At 36.3% G+C, this 15,237-nt stretch overlaps 1 protein-coding gene across 3 annotated transcripts in view; it reads right to left on the bottom strand.

The window, feature by feature from the left end:
• The window catches only part of USP47 (ubiquitin specific peptidase 47), a 115,725-nt gene that overhangs the window by 66,382 nt on the left and 34,106 nt on the right, over nucleotides 1-15,237 (bottom strand). For 2 of the 3 annotated variants that reach the window (XM_031007689.3, XM_055356419.2), the window contains 2 exons: nucleotides 10,271-10,474; nucleotides 6,064-6,177 (listed from right to left, as the gene is read on the bottom strand). In XM_031007689.3, the coding sequence (XP_030863549.1) occupies nucleotides 6,064-6,177; nucleotides 10,271-10,474 (318 nt within the window). The remainder of the gene's footprint in view (nucleotides 1-6,063; nucleotides 6,178-10,270; nucleotides 10,475-15,237) is intronic. The other variant, XM_031007690.3, reaches the window with a different exon arrangement.

The following is a 15,237-nucleotide window of genomic DNA, read 5'->3' as shown; positions in this document are numbered from 1 at the left end:
GTATTTCTGCCTCTAAGTCTTTGAGGAATGACCACATTATTTTCCACAATGATTGAACTAATTTACTCTCCACAACCTTGCCAGCATCTTTTGTTTTTTGACTTTTTAATAACTGCCATTCTGACAGGTGTGGGATGGTATCTCATTGCGGTTTTGATTTGCATTTCTCTAATGATCAGTAATGTTAAGCTTTTTCTCATGTTTGTTGGCTGCATGTATATCTTCTTTTGAGAAATGTCTGTCCATGCCCTTTGCCTACTTTTTAATGGGTCTGTTTTTTTCTTGTAAATTTATTTAAGTTCCTTGTAGATTCTGGATATTAGACCTTTGTCAGATGGATAGATTGTAAAAATTTTCTCCCATTCTGTAGGCTGTCTGGTCATTCTGATGATAGTTTCTTTTGCTGTGTGGAAGCCCTTTAGTTTAATTAGATCCATTTGTCAATTTTTCCTTTTGTTGCAATTGCTTTTGGCATTTTCATCATGAAATCTGTGCCTGTACCTATGTCCTAAATAATATTGCCTAGATTTTTTTCTAAGGTTTTGTATAGTTTCGGGTTTTACATTGAAGTCTTTAATCTGTCTTAAGTTAATTTTTGTTTATGGTGTAAGGAAGGAGTCCAGTTTCAATTTCCTGCCTATGGCTCACCAGTTCTCCCAGCACCATTTATTAAATAGAGAATCCTTTCCTCGTTGCTTTTGTCTGGTTTGTTGAAGATCAGACAGTTGTAGATGTGTGGTCTTATTTCTGAGTTCTCTATTCTGTTCCATTGGTCTATGTGTCTGTTCTTTTACCAGCAGTATGATGTTTTGGTTACTGTAGCCTTGCAGTATAGTTTGAACTTGGGTAGCATGATGCCTTCAGCTTCGTTCTTTTTGTTTAGGATTGTCTTGGCTATTCAGGCTCTTTTTTGGTTCCATATGAATTTTAAAATAGATTTTTCTAATTATGTGAAGAATGTCAATGGTAGTTTAATGGGAATAGCATTGAATCTATAAATTACTTTGGACAGTATGGCCATTAACAAGATATTGATTCTTCCTATCCATAAGCATGGAATGTTTTCCCGTTTGTTTGTATCTTCTCTGATTTATTTCAGCAGTTTATAGTTCTCCTTGAAGGTGTCCTTCACTTTCCTTGTTAGCTGTATTCCTGGGTATTTTCTTTCTGTAGCAATTGTGAATGGGAGTTCATTCGTGATTTGGCTCTCTGCTTGCCTGTTGTTGGTATACAGGAATACTAGCAATTTCTGCACACTGAATTTGTATCCTGAGACTTTGCTGAAGTTGCTTATCAGCTTAAGCTGATTTTATGAAAATACATCATAAGACGATGGGGTTTTCTAGATACAGGATCATGTCATCTGCAAACAAAGATAATCTGACTTCTTCTCTTCCTATGTGAATACCTTTTATTTCTTTTTCTTGCCTGATTGCCCAGGTCAGAACTTCCAATACTATGTTAAATAGGAGTAGTAAAAGAGGGCACCCTCATTTTGTGCCAGTTTTCAAGGGGAATGCTTCCAGCTTTTGCCCATTCAGGATGATATTGGCTGTGGGCCTGTCATATATGATTCTTGCTATTTTGAGTATATTCCTTCAATTCCTAGTTTATTGAGAGTTTTTAACATGAAGGGATAATGAATTTTACTGATGGCCTTTTCTGCATCTTTTGAGATAATCATGTGTTTTTTGTCTTTAGCTCTGTTTATGGGATGAATCGCATTTATTGATTCGCATATGTTGAACAAACCTTGCATCCTGGGAATGAAGCCAACTTGATCATGTGGATAAGCTTTTTGATGTGCTGCTGAATTCAGTTTGCCAGTATTTTATTAAGGATTTTTGCATCTATGTTCATCAGGGATACCGGCCTTAAGTTTTCTTTTCTTGTTGTATCTCTGCCAGGTTTGGGTATCAGGATGAGGCTGGCCTCATACAAAGAGTTAAGGAGGAGTTCTTCCTTTACAATTTTTTGGAATAGTTTCAGTAGAAATGGTACCAGCTCTTCTCTGTACCTCTGGTAGAATTCAGCTGTAAATCTGTTTGGTCCTGGGCTTTTTTTGATTGGTAGGCTATATATTACTGCCTCAATTTCAGAATTTTTAATTGGTCTATTTAGAGACTCAATTTCTTCCTAGTTCAGTCTTGGGACGGTGTATGTGTCCAGGAATTTATCCATATTTTCTATTTTATGTGCACAGAGATGTGTATAGTATTCTCTGATGGTTTTTCGTACTTCTGTGGGGTCAGTGGTGATATCCCCCTTATCGTTTCTGATTGTGTTTATTTGATTCTTCTCTCTTTTCTTATTAGTCTAGCTAGCAGTTTATCTATTTTATTAATTTTTTCAAAAAACCAACTCCTGGATTTGTTGATTTTTGAAAGGTTTTTTGTGCCTCTATCTATCTCCTTCATTTCTGTGCTGATTTTGGTTATTTCTTGTCTTCTGCTAGCTTTGGGGTTTGTTTGCTCTTGGTTCTCTAGTTCTTTTAGTTGTAATGTTAGGTTGTTAACTTGACATCTTCCTAGCTTTTTGATATGGGCATTTGGTGCTATAAATTTCTTTCTTAACCCTGCTTTAGCTGCATCCCAGAAATTCTGGTATGTTATCTCTTTGTTCTTATTAGTTTCAAAGAACTTCTTGATTTCTGCCTTAATGTCATTATTTACTCAAGAGTCATTTGGGAGCAGGTTGTTCAATTTTGTAGTCATGTGGTTTTGAGTGAATTTCTTGAGTTCTAGTATGATTGTGCTGTGGTCTGAGAGTCTGTTGTAATTTCAGTTCTTTTGCATTTGCTGAGGAGTGTTTTACTTCTGATTATGTGATCAGTTTTAGAGTAAGTGCTGTGTGGTGATGAGAAGAATGTATATTCTGTTGTTTTGGGGTGGAGAGTTCTGTAGATATCTATCAGGTCCACTTGATCCAGAGCTGAGTTTAGGTACTGAATATCTTTGTTAATTTTCTGTTTCAATGATCTGTCTAATACTGTCAGTGGGGTGTTAAAGTCTCCCATTGTTATTGTGTGGGAGTGTAAGTCTCTTTTGTTGGTCTCTAAGAACTTGCTTTATGAATCTGGGTGTTCCTGTATTGAGTGCATATATATTTAGGATAGTTAGCTCTTCTTGTTGGATTGAACCCTTTACTATTACGTAATGCCCTTGTCTTTTTTTATCTTTGTTGGTGTAAACTCTGTTTTGTCAGAAGCTAGGATTGCAACTCCTGCTTTTTTCTGTTTTCCATTCACTTGGTAAATTTTCCTCCATCCCTTTATTTTGAGCCTATGTGTGTCTTTGCACATGAGATGGGTCTCTTGAAGACAGCATACTGATGAGTCTTGACTCTTTATTCAGCTTGCCATTCTGTGCCTTTTAATTAAGGCATTTAGCCCATTTACATTTAAGGTTAGTAATGTTATGTGCAAATTTGATACTGTCATCATGATGCTAGCTGGCTATTCTCCTGGCTTATGTGGTTGCTTGATAGTTTCACTGGTCTGTGTACTTCAGTGTATTTTTGTAGTGGCTGGTAACAGTTTTTCCTTCCCATATTTAGTGCTTTCTTCAGGAGCTCTTGCAAGGCAGGCCTAATGGTGATGAATTCTCTCAGCATTTGCTCATCTGAAAAGGATCATATTTTTCCTTTGCTCATGAAACTTAGTTTGGCCAGATATGAAATTTTGGGTTGGAATTTCCTTTCTTTAAGAATGTTGAATATTGGTCCCTAATCTCTTCTGGCTTGTAGGGTTTCCACTGAGAGGTCTACTGTTTGTCTGTTTGTAGGTGACCTGGCCTTTCTCTCTGGTTACCCTTAACATTTTTTATTTCATTTTGACCTTGGAGAGTCTGACGATTATTGTCTTGGGATTAATCTTCTCATGGCGTATCTTACTGGGGTTCTCTGCATTTCCTGAATTTGAATGTTGGCCTGTCTTGCTAGATTAGGAAAGTTCTCCTGGATGACATCCTTAAGTATATTTTCCAACTTGGTTCCATTCTTCCTGTCTCCTTCAGGTACCCCAATCAGTTGTACGTTTGGTCTCTTTACATAATCCCAATTTCTTGGAGGTTTTGTTCATTCCTTTTCATTCTTTTTTCCTCTATTCTTGTCTGCCTGTCTTATTTCAGAAAGACAGTCTTCAAGCTCTAAGATTCTTTTCTCTACTTGGTCTATTCTGCTATTGATACTTGTCATTGCACTGTGAAGTTCTTGTAGTGTGTTTTTCAGCTCCATCAGGTCAGTAATGTTCCTCTCTGAACTGGCTATTCTGGCTGTCAGCTCCTGTATTATCACGATTCTTAGCTTCTTTGCATTAGGCTACAACATGCTCCTTTAGCTCAGCAAAGTTTGTTATTACCCACCTTCTAAAACCTCCTTCTGTCAATTCAGCCATCTCAGCCTCAGCCCAGTTCTGTGCCCTTGCTGGAGAGGCACTGCGGTCATCTGGAGAAGAGGCATTCTGGCTTTTTGAGTTTTTGACATTTTTGTGTTGATTCTTTCTCATCTCTGTGGGCTTATCTACCTTTGATCTTAGAGGTTGCTGACCTTTGAATAGGGATTGTGTGGGGTCTTTTCTGTTGATATTATTGTTATTATTTTCTGCTTATTTGTTTTACTTTTAACAGTCAGGCCACTCTTCCACAGGGCTGCTGCAGTTTGCTGGGGGTCCACTCCAGACCCTAGTTGCCTCAGTTTTTCCCATACCTGGAGGTATCACCAGTGAAGGCTGTGAAACAGCAAAGATGGCAGCCTGCTCCTTCCTCTGGAAACTCTGTCCCAGGGGGTCCTGACCTGTTGCCGGCCTGAATGCACCTGCAGGAAGTTGCTGAAAACCCGCTGGGAGCCAATTCCAAGCCAGTGGGTCTTAGCTTGTGAGGTGCTGTGGAAGTGGGGCCTGCAGAACAATGCTGCTTGGATCCCTGGATTCAGCCCCCTTCCTAGGGGTATTTATGTATGGACTTCCCACCTTGTTGGGGATCCTGGGGTCAGAGTATGTAAAACTCCTGGGGTCTATATGTGTGCCTGAGTGGCTGTTCTACCAAGATTCCACATAGCTCTGTGTATTGGACCCAAGACCCTGGTGGCGTGGGCTCCTGAGGGGATCTCTTGATCTCAGGGTTGCAAAGATCCATGAAAGTAGTGTGGTTTCCTGGGCAGAGTCATACAATCATTCACAGCTTCCCTTGGCTGGGGGTGGGGATTCCTTTGGCTTTGTGTCTCTCCTGGGTGGGCCATCGCCCCACCCTGCTTTTCTTCATTCTTTTTGAGTTGAGTTGTTTGCCTAATCAGTCTCAATGAGAGAACTTGGATATTTCAGTTGAATGTGCTGTATTCACTCTCCCCTTTCACTCCTCTCCATGAGCACTGTGGACCGCAGCTGTTTCTAATCGGCCGTCTTGGCCCCTCCCTCTTACTCTTTTTTAACTCATGTCCTCTACAACGCACTGAGAGAAAAAAAAAAAAAAATCTCTGGTGGAATAGCCCTCAAATTGGGAGTTACTGCATTAGATATCTCTAAGGCAACTGGGCTGAACAGGAAAGTCTACTGAAATGTGAATTGGGATAAACATTAAAAGAATAGAAGTGAAACATTTAATGTATACACCAGTCATTCCAAAAAAGGTGGCAGGTTAGGGGAGGAAGTGAGAATGGAAATGACCTTTTCGCAGATACTGAAAAACCCGATGAAAACCACCAAAGATTTACAGCAACCAAGCAAATGCTTAAACAAAGGAAGGGTCACTACTGAAACACAGGAGATCTTTGTGGCACTTTGACTTACCCCAGACCCACCCCCATCCCTGGTGTGGCAGTGGTCTTGAAGACAGCAGTATATGTTAAATCCAAGGCGGCAACAGACTGTATACACAAATAATGTTGCTGTGGATGTCCAGTGTAACAATGTTATTCTACACACTTATAACAAACCAACATAAAATGAAAAAGTATTAATTTATTACACAAATTACAAAACACATCTTATTTCCTTTGGGAAACTGCATCCTCAAGTAGTAGGTGACAGTGCACAAAAATTATAAATACGGGGCTTTCTAAGTAGCTTACCAGCAGTATTTGAGGTTGTTCACCATCTTTATCTGTCAAATGCAGAAAGTTCTTCTTTCCTGGCTCAAAATTAGCGTCGAGAAGTGACTTGTCGCTGGTATGATCCAGTGGTGCCTATGGACACGAAACATAATATTTCAGATTATGAGAAACATAAAATAAGTAATCTGTAAATAGATACATATCTACATTTAAATAGTATTTTTTTAGTAATGATCTGGTAAAATTCTCTTCATCTAGGCTTGGAATTAACTCATTTATTCATTAACTGGAATAGCTAAGCCCAGTAACAGTGCATACACTGATAGGTATCCCAGAGACTCACATTCCCCAACATCTAACAAACTAAAAAGAGAAAAGGTGAAAGTTAAGAGGTAATGTTAAGCACTAAATACACATAAAAAGAATCTATAAACATTTCTCTTTCCATGTTCTATACAATATATGCAATATGATATTTAATGGGGTTTCAAGAAAATTGACCAAAGATAATTTTACATAACTAAAAACCAAAATGTTTTGATATATAAATATGATGAAAAATACCAGATAAGCAACATACTAAGCAACCCAACCAAAATAATTATGTAACATAATTATGTAATGTAACAAAAATAAAACTAATGTAGTATATAATATAGCCTTTAGAAAGACTCCTTAAGGAAAAGCCTGTCCCAGTAAATGATACCTATTTCAAATGTACCACTAGGATTCAGAGGACCCAGGGGGTATGGAAGTCACTGTGATCAGACCTTTGAAAATTAAACATCTAAGAGTCAAGTCTTCACCTAACTTATATGGTAGGGCAATTTCAACTCTAGCTGTCATTCTAATATACTCTAGTTGGTGGATGAGAGAGGAAACTCTGTATGCCCCAAGCCCTACTCACTCACTCCAGACTGCTGTTGAGAAAAATGAGGGAGTAGAAATAAACATCTTTAAAACTGTTTTGTTACATTAAGAAATGTTTTTAATGTTTCAAAGACATGGGCAGAGTCTCCTTATACTCATTTTATGAAAATGCCTTTATTTCTTAGGAAATTAACACTGATTAACATTGTATAAAAGTGCAGGTACTGAGGACAAAAAAAATTAACTGTAAGAGATTCTGCTACTTACTATCTGTGTGACTTTGGAAAGTTATTTCACTTCCCCATGACTCAGTTTCTTCACCTATGAGGGTGTAGTAGCATCTACCTCATAGAGTAGTTATTAATATAAGGATTAAAAAAGATTACATTTGTACAGAGCTTAGAATACTATAAACACAGTAAGTGCAAAAGACGTGTTAAGTAAATAAAACAGCGAATATGTTATCTACCTCTTAACTTTGGCTCACATCTATCAATCCACAAGAAAAACAGGACATAGAAAACCTGAAGCTAAAAGCAGCCACATGGAGGGAAGAAAGGGATTGCTGGGTTCCTTAAAGTCACTGGTGGGACATGATCAGATCACACAGCTGAAATACACAGGGGTTTTACCTCAGTAAGTGTCTGTATACAAGGTGGTGGGTAGCTAAATGGGCTTAGTTTTCTGAGGAGTATCCATTCAGCACTACGCAGTCAGCAGGAGAAAGTAGTCATATTTGTAGAAATGTACAGGAGGCAAATAAAAATACAGAAATAGAGCTCGAGTACAGTAATAGCTAAAAAGAAAGAAACAGGTAATCCTGACATACAGCTATTTAAAGCTATTGTGGAAGATAATTTAACAAATGCTTTTTGAATGCCTAGAATGAATGTTTATGGAGGATATGAAATTTATACGAGGTTCCTGTAATGAAAATGCTTACATTGGAAATGGAAAGACACAGATGAGTAACACCTATAACAAAAAGGAACTATAAGTGGTGCAGCCAAAGAGCATAGGAGGTCAAAGAGAAAAAAATTACTTTTAAAGCAGCATGAGGAAACACTGAGTAAGGCTTTTTAAGGGTAAAAGATAAATAGGACCTGGGAAGACACCTAGGACAGTACACAACTATCCTTTAAATTGAAAAAGGACAACACTGGAAATTATGTGGTGATGTACCAGAAAGTGTTCAAAGTCTCAGATTAAATATTGTTTACCTTTCTATGTCTTGTCCAACTACCAATTTTACTGGTTAATTTCAGTTTAAAACATTAGTTCTATATTTTTAAAAAAACAAATATATTATGGAATAAAAAGCATAATATGATTTTAAGGGCAAATCAGGCAACATCAAACATCTTTGATTCTCCTGTGGAACCAACTTAAAATATGTACTCCAAATACCATAGGGATACACATTCAACTTCACTGACTGTTAGAGGTATTTTTCTGGAAAACTTAAGACAGAAAAATATGGAAATCTATGTTAAGAAAATAAATCAATCCAGTATCTGGGATTTAAGAGTATAAAGCCTTAAAGAACCAATAGTAGCTTGTCTTAGATTTTTAATCAGTGGGCAATGAGCAGTGATTGATGGTTACTGAACTAGAAGGTGACATAAGTGCTACAATTTTAGATGATTGAAAATAATTCTAACTATTATGTAGGGTGAATTTGGACAGAGAAAGGAAACAAAAAAGGCTATCTAGAATACTATTCTAATAACGCAGATGAGATCCAACTCAATGGTCTCCTTCCTTAACCACACTCCCATGCAAAAGTGATCAGTACCTCTGCTATGTTCTGAGTGTTTATGTCTCCCCAAAATTCATATGCTGAAACCTAATCCCCAATGCAATGATATTAAGCATTGGGGTCTTAGGAGCTGATTAGGTCTCAAGGATGGAGCCCTCATGAATGGAATCAGTGTCCTTATAAAAATGGTCCAAGGAGAGATGTCTATCAAGGATTCCTAGAAATTTTTTTAATAACTGCAATTGTTTATTTTGGTAGTAAACATTAATACAAGATTAGGTCAAATGATGACCTAAGAAGATGTCTACCAATAATCCTCCCCTAAAGTCCATAAAATGTCAAAAAAGAGCATGCTTAGCAAACCAAAAATTTTGAGAAATTAAAAAACAGAAAACAGACAGGATCAGATCTATGGAAAAATAAAACTAAGGGGAACCACAGCCCAAAGATCCTATAAGAGAAGACTACTGTGGAGATAAAGGTAGTAAGGAACTTCAGACTAAGGTCAAGACATAGAGGCCAGGAAACAGCTAAAAGTGAGCAAGTAGGAAAAGGCATTCTGATCAGTTTGGTATCTCCTCTCTTTTTCTCCTTGGACTACGTAGCAGACAGCAGTGCTTACTTCCTGTCAGGGTAAAGAGTGGGCACTGTGACCAGAGAGGTAGCACAGTGCTGTCTAGCAAGGTACTGATCAGCTCCTAACCCTAAAGAGTCAGAAGCCAGCCAATCCCAGAACAAAGTATAAACACATCACACCTAGCAGCACATCTCACCCTTTTTCCACAACAAGCAAGAACTGAATATGGTAAGCTTAATCAGCATCCACAGAGAAGTGAACAGAGATTCTCAAATATAAAGATGAGCAGAAAATAAACATCACTAAATATTTAAAGAAATGCTACACCATGAAAGAGAGAAACTAAATATAATGGATAAGGGATAATCAAGGAAAGAGTTAATAGAACAGACGACTAAAATTAGAAAGTATACCCTCAAAGAGATCTGACAAGAGTGCAGTCATTAAAAATGTTTTTAAGCTTAAGAGTTAAAAGTCAAAAGCTACACATGTTCATACAAAGAAAAATAAACATACAAAAAAGTTGCCCAGAAATGCACATAGACACACAAATAAAAAGAAATAGTCAGCTAGAGATAATCTTGGTTAACATTGTAATGTATGAGGCATATATGCTTCCATTTTTCTTACTATGAATATTTTTCTTCTTTTCCAAAAATCAGATCATAAAATATGATTTTACAATCTTTTTTCATGGAATAATATAAGATGATCATCATTCTGTTCAGTAAATATAGAAATTTTTCTTTAGTTGAGACAATATTATGAGAGTCACCTTTCATGAATGAAAAAACTGATGAAATGACATTATGTAAACTTTAGGACGAGCAAATGTTAAATCCAGAATGGAGGCAAAGGAAGAAGAAGGATCCAATTACTGAGCTGCACATAGGCTCTTACTGTAGTTGTTATACTTTTGCTTATGATTTTAAAAGAGTTCCAGGATTTAACATTATCATTAGTAACAACAACAACAATGGCTATAGTACATTTTTAGAAGCTTAAGTCTAGGATTTTACCATATCAGCAGTATTGATTCCATTTCCCCACACCAAGTCAAAGGTTCCATTTATGTAGCCTACTTTGTTGGCCACATCTTCAAAGAGCTTTCTGACTGGAGTAGATGCTGGTAAATTTAAAGTGATCCGTTCATTCACTGTCTTTGAATTAGTAGTATCTTGTATAATACATAAGACTCTAGGTTCTTCAGCAGCATTTTCTATCTGAAATTTTAAGAAAAATATGACTTTATATATTATCTTTAAAGCAAAACAAAAGTATAATTAGCTATAAAATTTTATGATTAAATGTAAAAGACCTCACGAAATACTAAGTATTTTCTCTGTGCTATTTTCTCTGTTTTATCGTAGTCTGAAATGCATTCTAATGGATATGTCAAACATATAAGCACCATATATGTTTGTTTTGGAAAAATCAGGGCACATTTCAGAATCAACAATCATTTTTGGAGATATTTGCTTTCACCTTTAAGACTGTAAATCCATGGTCAATAAGCCATGAAGATAGTAATATTTAAGCAATTTTAAGTTAAAAATTATAAAATCTGATCCTTAAAAAATGTGTCATTACCATGCTAGCCACAGTCAAATCAAATATTTCTGGGTCTCCTAAAAAAAATGGGAATTGTGCAAAAATGCAGTAAGGATTGTCTAAAGATTAAAAAATCTATAACTAAGGGATACAGGCTACCACATCTCCTGATCTTTATGCTGCTGTACTCATAAGTCCAGATGTCCAAAAAGCTCCATTTATTAACGTGTCAGGGGCTGACAAGCTTATCCAAACAGATGAGCCAGGAGGAGGGGGAAGGAAAAACAAGGAAACAGTTTCAATTACCAATACAGAAAGGAATTAGGGTCACAAATTATCCTTCCTGCTTAAACTTTCTCAAATAAGCTATGCCCTCCCTCAAGCTGTTAAAGGACATCACTTTTCCACTTTCCACAGGGGTAAAAGACTACATCAAAGATACTTTATTGGAAGAAATTCCTTTCCCTCCTTCTATAATGGCCATCTCAATGAATGGCACCATCATCTGCCTAGCTGCTGAAACCAAACAGCTGAAATGAGCATCTTCCTTGTCCTTCCCTCTTTACCTCACAGTCTCCAAAACCTATCAATTCTACCTTTTGAATATCTCTTGAACTACCTCCTTCACTTTATTCTTGCCTGCAGCAATAAGAATATCCTACAACAAAATTATGGAACAGCTTCCTAAGAAGTTTAACTTCTTCCAATCTTATATTCCTTCAACCCCGAATAGTATTTCTGATATACAAATCTGATGATGTAAATCTCTTGCTTTCCCTGAAAGTCAGGTGTGGCATTAAACTGGGAGATGTCTCACCATCTCCATAATGGGCTATTCAGAAATATGATCTCTACAAACTGGTGGTGTACACAAAAATTTATTTCTTCCTTAGTTTTTATAACACTATCAGCCTCAACCTTTTGTTGCTTCTATATTATCCATTTTTAAATAAGAATAATTATAATTGGCTAGTACTGAAGATGGTATAGCCACAAAGTTTTTTGTTTGTTGAAGTAATACAATTATAATTTGTTTCTGTGACACACAATTTTGGGTTTGCAAGAGATCATTTAAATTAAAGTTACTCCAATTAGTTTAGAACAAAAGTAAGTTGCTATAAAAGTATAATATTTAAAATAAATTGGGTAGCACTACAATTCAGACACATCCAAATATTTAATTACTAATAACTTACTTAAAAAATAAAAAGAAAATACATTTCTGTGAAATAAAAGAAACAAAAGAACATTATTAACACACATTTCAAAAAAGGTAAAAAAAAGCCTTCACCTATATATTTTAGATGTTATATTAACACATTTAATAGATTATTTTACACATTTTAACCCTAAACTAAAAAACATAAAATAGGATTTTTTTAAAAATGCTGGTTTATGATGAAAGAGTAAATGACTCAAAATAAATTTCAACTACAAAACGTACACTTTTATAGATTCAATAGTATACTTCAGGGACAGATCAAGTCTGAATGATTCAGCATTCCTGGTATAAAATACTGTAGTAGCCAGATTTTAAAGCTTCAAATAAGCTGGAGTTGATGGTCAAAGGAAGACAACACTAAGAATTTAGAAATCAAAAGTGCTGTAATAGTAATCATACATAAGAATGGTGATGTGGCAACATCATATGGTTAGACATTAGCAGTTCCTGGTTCTTTCCCTAAATATGTGAATGCAGGGTCCAAGCACTCCAGATGCCTCTCCTTCCATGTGGGAAAATTATCCCTCAATGAAATCCTATCTAAAGACTAAATATATTATACAGAAAAAAACAAAATTCAATCTCATGTGTGGCTTATATTCTTTTTAGTAATAGCCCTTCTTTTCTGTACATATAAATAATTTTGCTTTTTTTAAAAATACTAAGAGTATAAAGGAAAAAATGGAAATAATCTGTAACTCTATAACCCACAGATAACTATTAGCATGCTGGCATATATCCTTCCAAATATCTTATCTGCACACACACACACACACACACACACACATACACACACATACACAGAGAGAGAGAGAGAGAGAGAGAGAAAGGCTATGCATGCATGCTACATAATCACAAACACTGGAATAGAATACACATGCTGTTTTCTAACATCTTTCTTATATCATGCAATCTTTCCCTGTAAAGCTTTTTCTAACTCATCATTTTAACAGCTAAGTAGTATTTGTTAGTATATGGATTAATAATAATTTACTTAATAAATTCTATTTTATTGTCTCCAAGACTTTATTATACTTTTACAAATAATTCTGTGATGAACACCTACATAAAACTTCATATACTTTATTTCCTTAAAATCCTTATACATAGAATTTCTCAGCAAATTACATTTTACTCTTGAATTCTGTTATTTCCTTAAAATCCTTATACATAGAATTTCTCAGCAAATTACATTTTACTCTTGAATTCTGTTGTAGGATGATTTAAACACATAAAAAGCTCTGCTCTTCTTTAAAGCTCTAAGCTAGCCACTGCTAAATTCTACTTTACACTCAACTTTCTGGGCCCATTCTTATTTCACCTATACTTTAATCTAACATGTGGACTTCATCTGAATTTTAGAATCACCATTGCTAACAGTAATCACACTAAAGTAAAATTTCTCTCCTCCTTTCCCCTCTCCGTTGTTGCAATTTTAAGATACCACCAATAAGATATGGCAATAGTTTTTTTTTTAATAGCTTTTCAAGAGAAAAAAACCTATACAATATAAATTAAACATGCAGGAAACATTTCCAAAACATTTAAATGTAAAAAGGTTTTTTCTGGAAATGGGAAATTAGGGCAGCTATCTTTCTTAATTTCTTTGTAGCCCTAACCAAAACTGATCCTACTTATGCCCAAAGGTAAAAACAATTACATCTTGAGGTGGATTAAAGTCAGCAAAAAATTCTTTGCCATTCTTTTTTTTTTCCTTTTCTCATGAATCTGACGTGACCATCTAAGACCAACAGAATGTGACAGAAGTCACGCTGTGTGTATAACTTAAGGCAGAGTCTTAAGAAACCAGCACTTTCTGCTTTTGTATTTCTTGGAACATTCCCTCTTATAACCCAGCCACCATGTAAGAAATCCAGTTACCCTGGGATCAATCAGCATGCTGTGAGGAGGCCCTAGCAATCCACATTGAGAGGAAGCAGCCACTTGGTGGAGACACTGAGGTGCCTGATGTATGAGAAAAGCCTTTTGGACGTTCCATTCAATGACTGCCACCAACTTAATGGAGCCAAGTAATTCTAGATGATGCCACCTGGAGCAGAACTGAACAGTTGGTGAGCCCTGGCCCCAATCCCATCCCACAGAAATCTGAACATATAAACTAACTGCCCTATTCAGTCACTAAACTTTAGGGTCCACTGTTACATAGTAATAGACAAAAAATAAATATACCTAAACACCTTCGAGCACATCCAAGTTCAAGTGGGGAAAGTATGATGATGGTGCTGTTGGTAGGGAGGGAAAGGTACTACTCTTCATTTAAGTGCTACATCCAACATTAAGAAAAGGCATCTGAGGATACATCATGATTTAGGGAAGGGAGCAAAAATTTTTAGTCAAAAAAGTTCTCTGATGAACCTGAGGTAAGAGAAAACAAGTGTAAAATTTTAGAAAAGCCTAAAGCATGTTCCATTTAGAAAAACATTTAATGTAGTTTAGATGCGCTATTTGAAGAGGACAAAGTTTTCTACAAAGAAAATCTAGCCAAGTACAAAAAAAGGTATAAATCCTAAAGTCGAAACTATTTATTTTACAGGCAACTCATAGCAATATTACACTTACGAGACTAAGGGGAAAGTCAACAGCAGTTATATTTACTGTATACGCTAATAGAGTGCTCTGTGTCTACATTCATTGCAGAAACAAAGCTAGATTTCCTAGCAAAGTTTGAAGAAAAAAATCCTTTTTAAAAAAGTAAAAATGGCCAGGTGAGGTGGCTCACATCTGTTATCACTGCACTTTGGCAGGCCGAGGTGGGAGGATCACTTCAGGTGAGGAGTTCCAGACCAACCTGGCCAAGAGGGCAAAACCCTGTCTCTACAAATAATACAAAATTTGCTGGGTGTGGTGGCACACGCCCGTAACCTCAGCTACTTGGAAGGCAGAAGCAGGAGAATCGCTTGAACCCGGGAGGTGGAGTTTGCAGTGAGCTGAGATCGTGCCACTGCACTCCAGCCTGGGCGACAGCAAGACTCTGTCTCAAAGAAAAAAAAAAAGTAGAAAGAATAAAACCATAGTCTTGTTTATAAAAGGTGAAACATATTGGGATAAAAAGCACTGAAAACAGTTTTCTTCCAAAGATACACTTAACTGCTAGAAACATCTAGAAGTCGTTGGCATAGTTCTAAGACATTTTAGAGCCCGCTGAAGGGATGTTTGCCTCTTAAGTCATCTTGTCTCCTTTTCTTGACATTC

This window comes from Gorilla gorilla, chromosome 9 (assembly GCF_029281585.2).
Source record: "Gorilla gorilla gorilla isolate KB3781 chromosome 9, NHGRI_mGorGor1-v2.1_pri, whole genome shotgun sequence".
Lineage (NCBI taxonomy): Eukaryota > Metazoa > Chordata > Mammalia > Primates > Hominidae > Gorilla > Gorilla gorilla.
The sequence above is the reverse complement of the archived record's forward strand: the minus strand, read 5'-3'. Positions and strand labels throughout refer to the sequence as shown.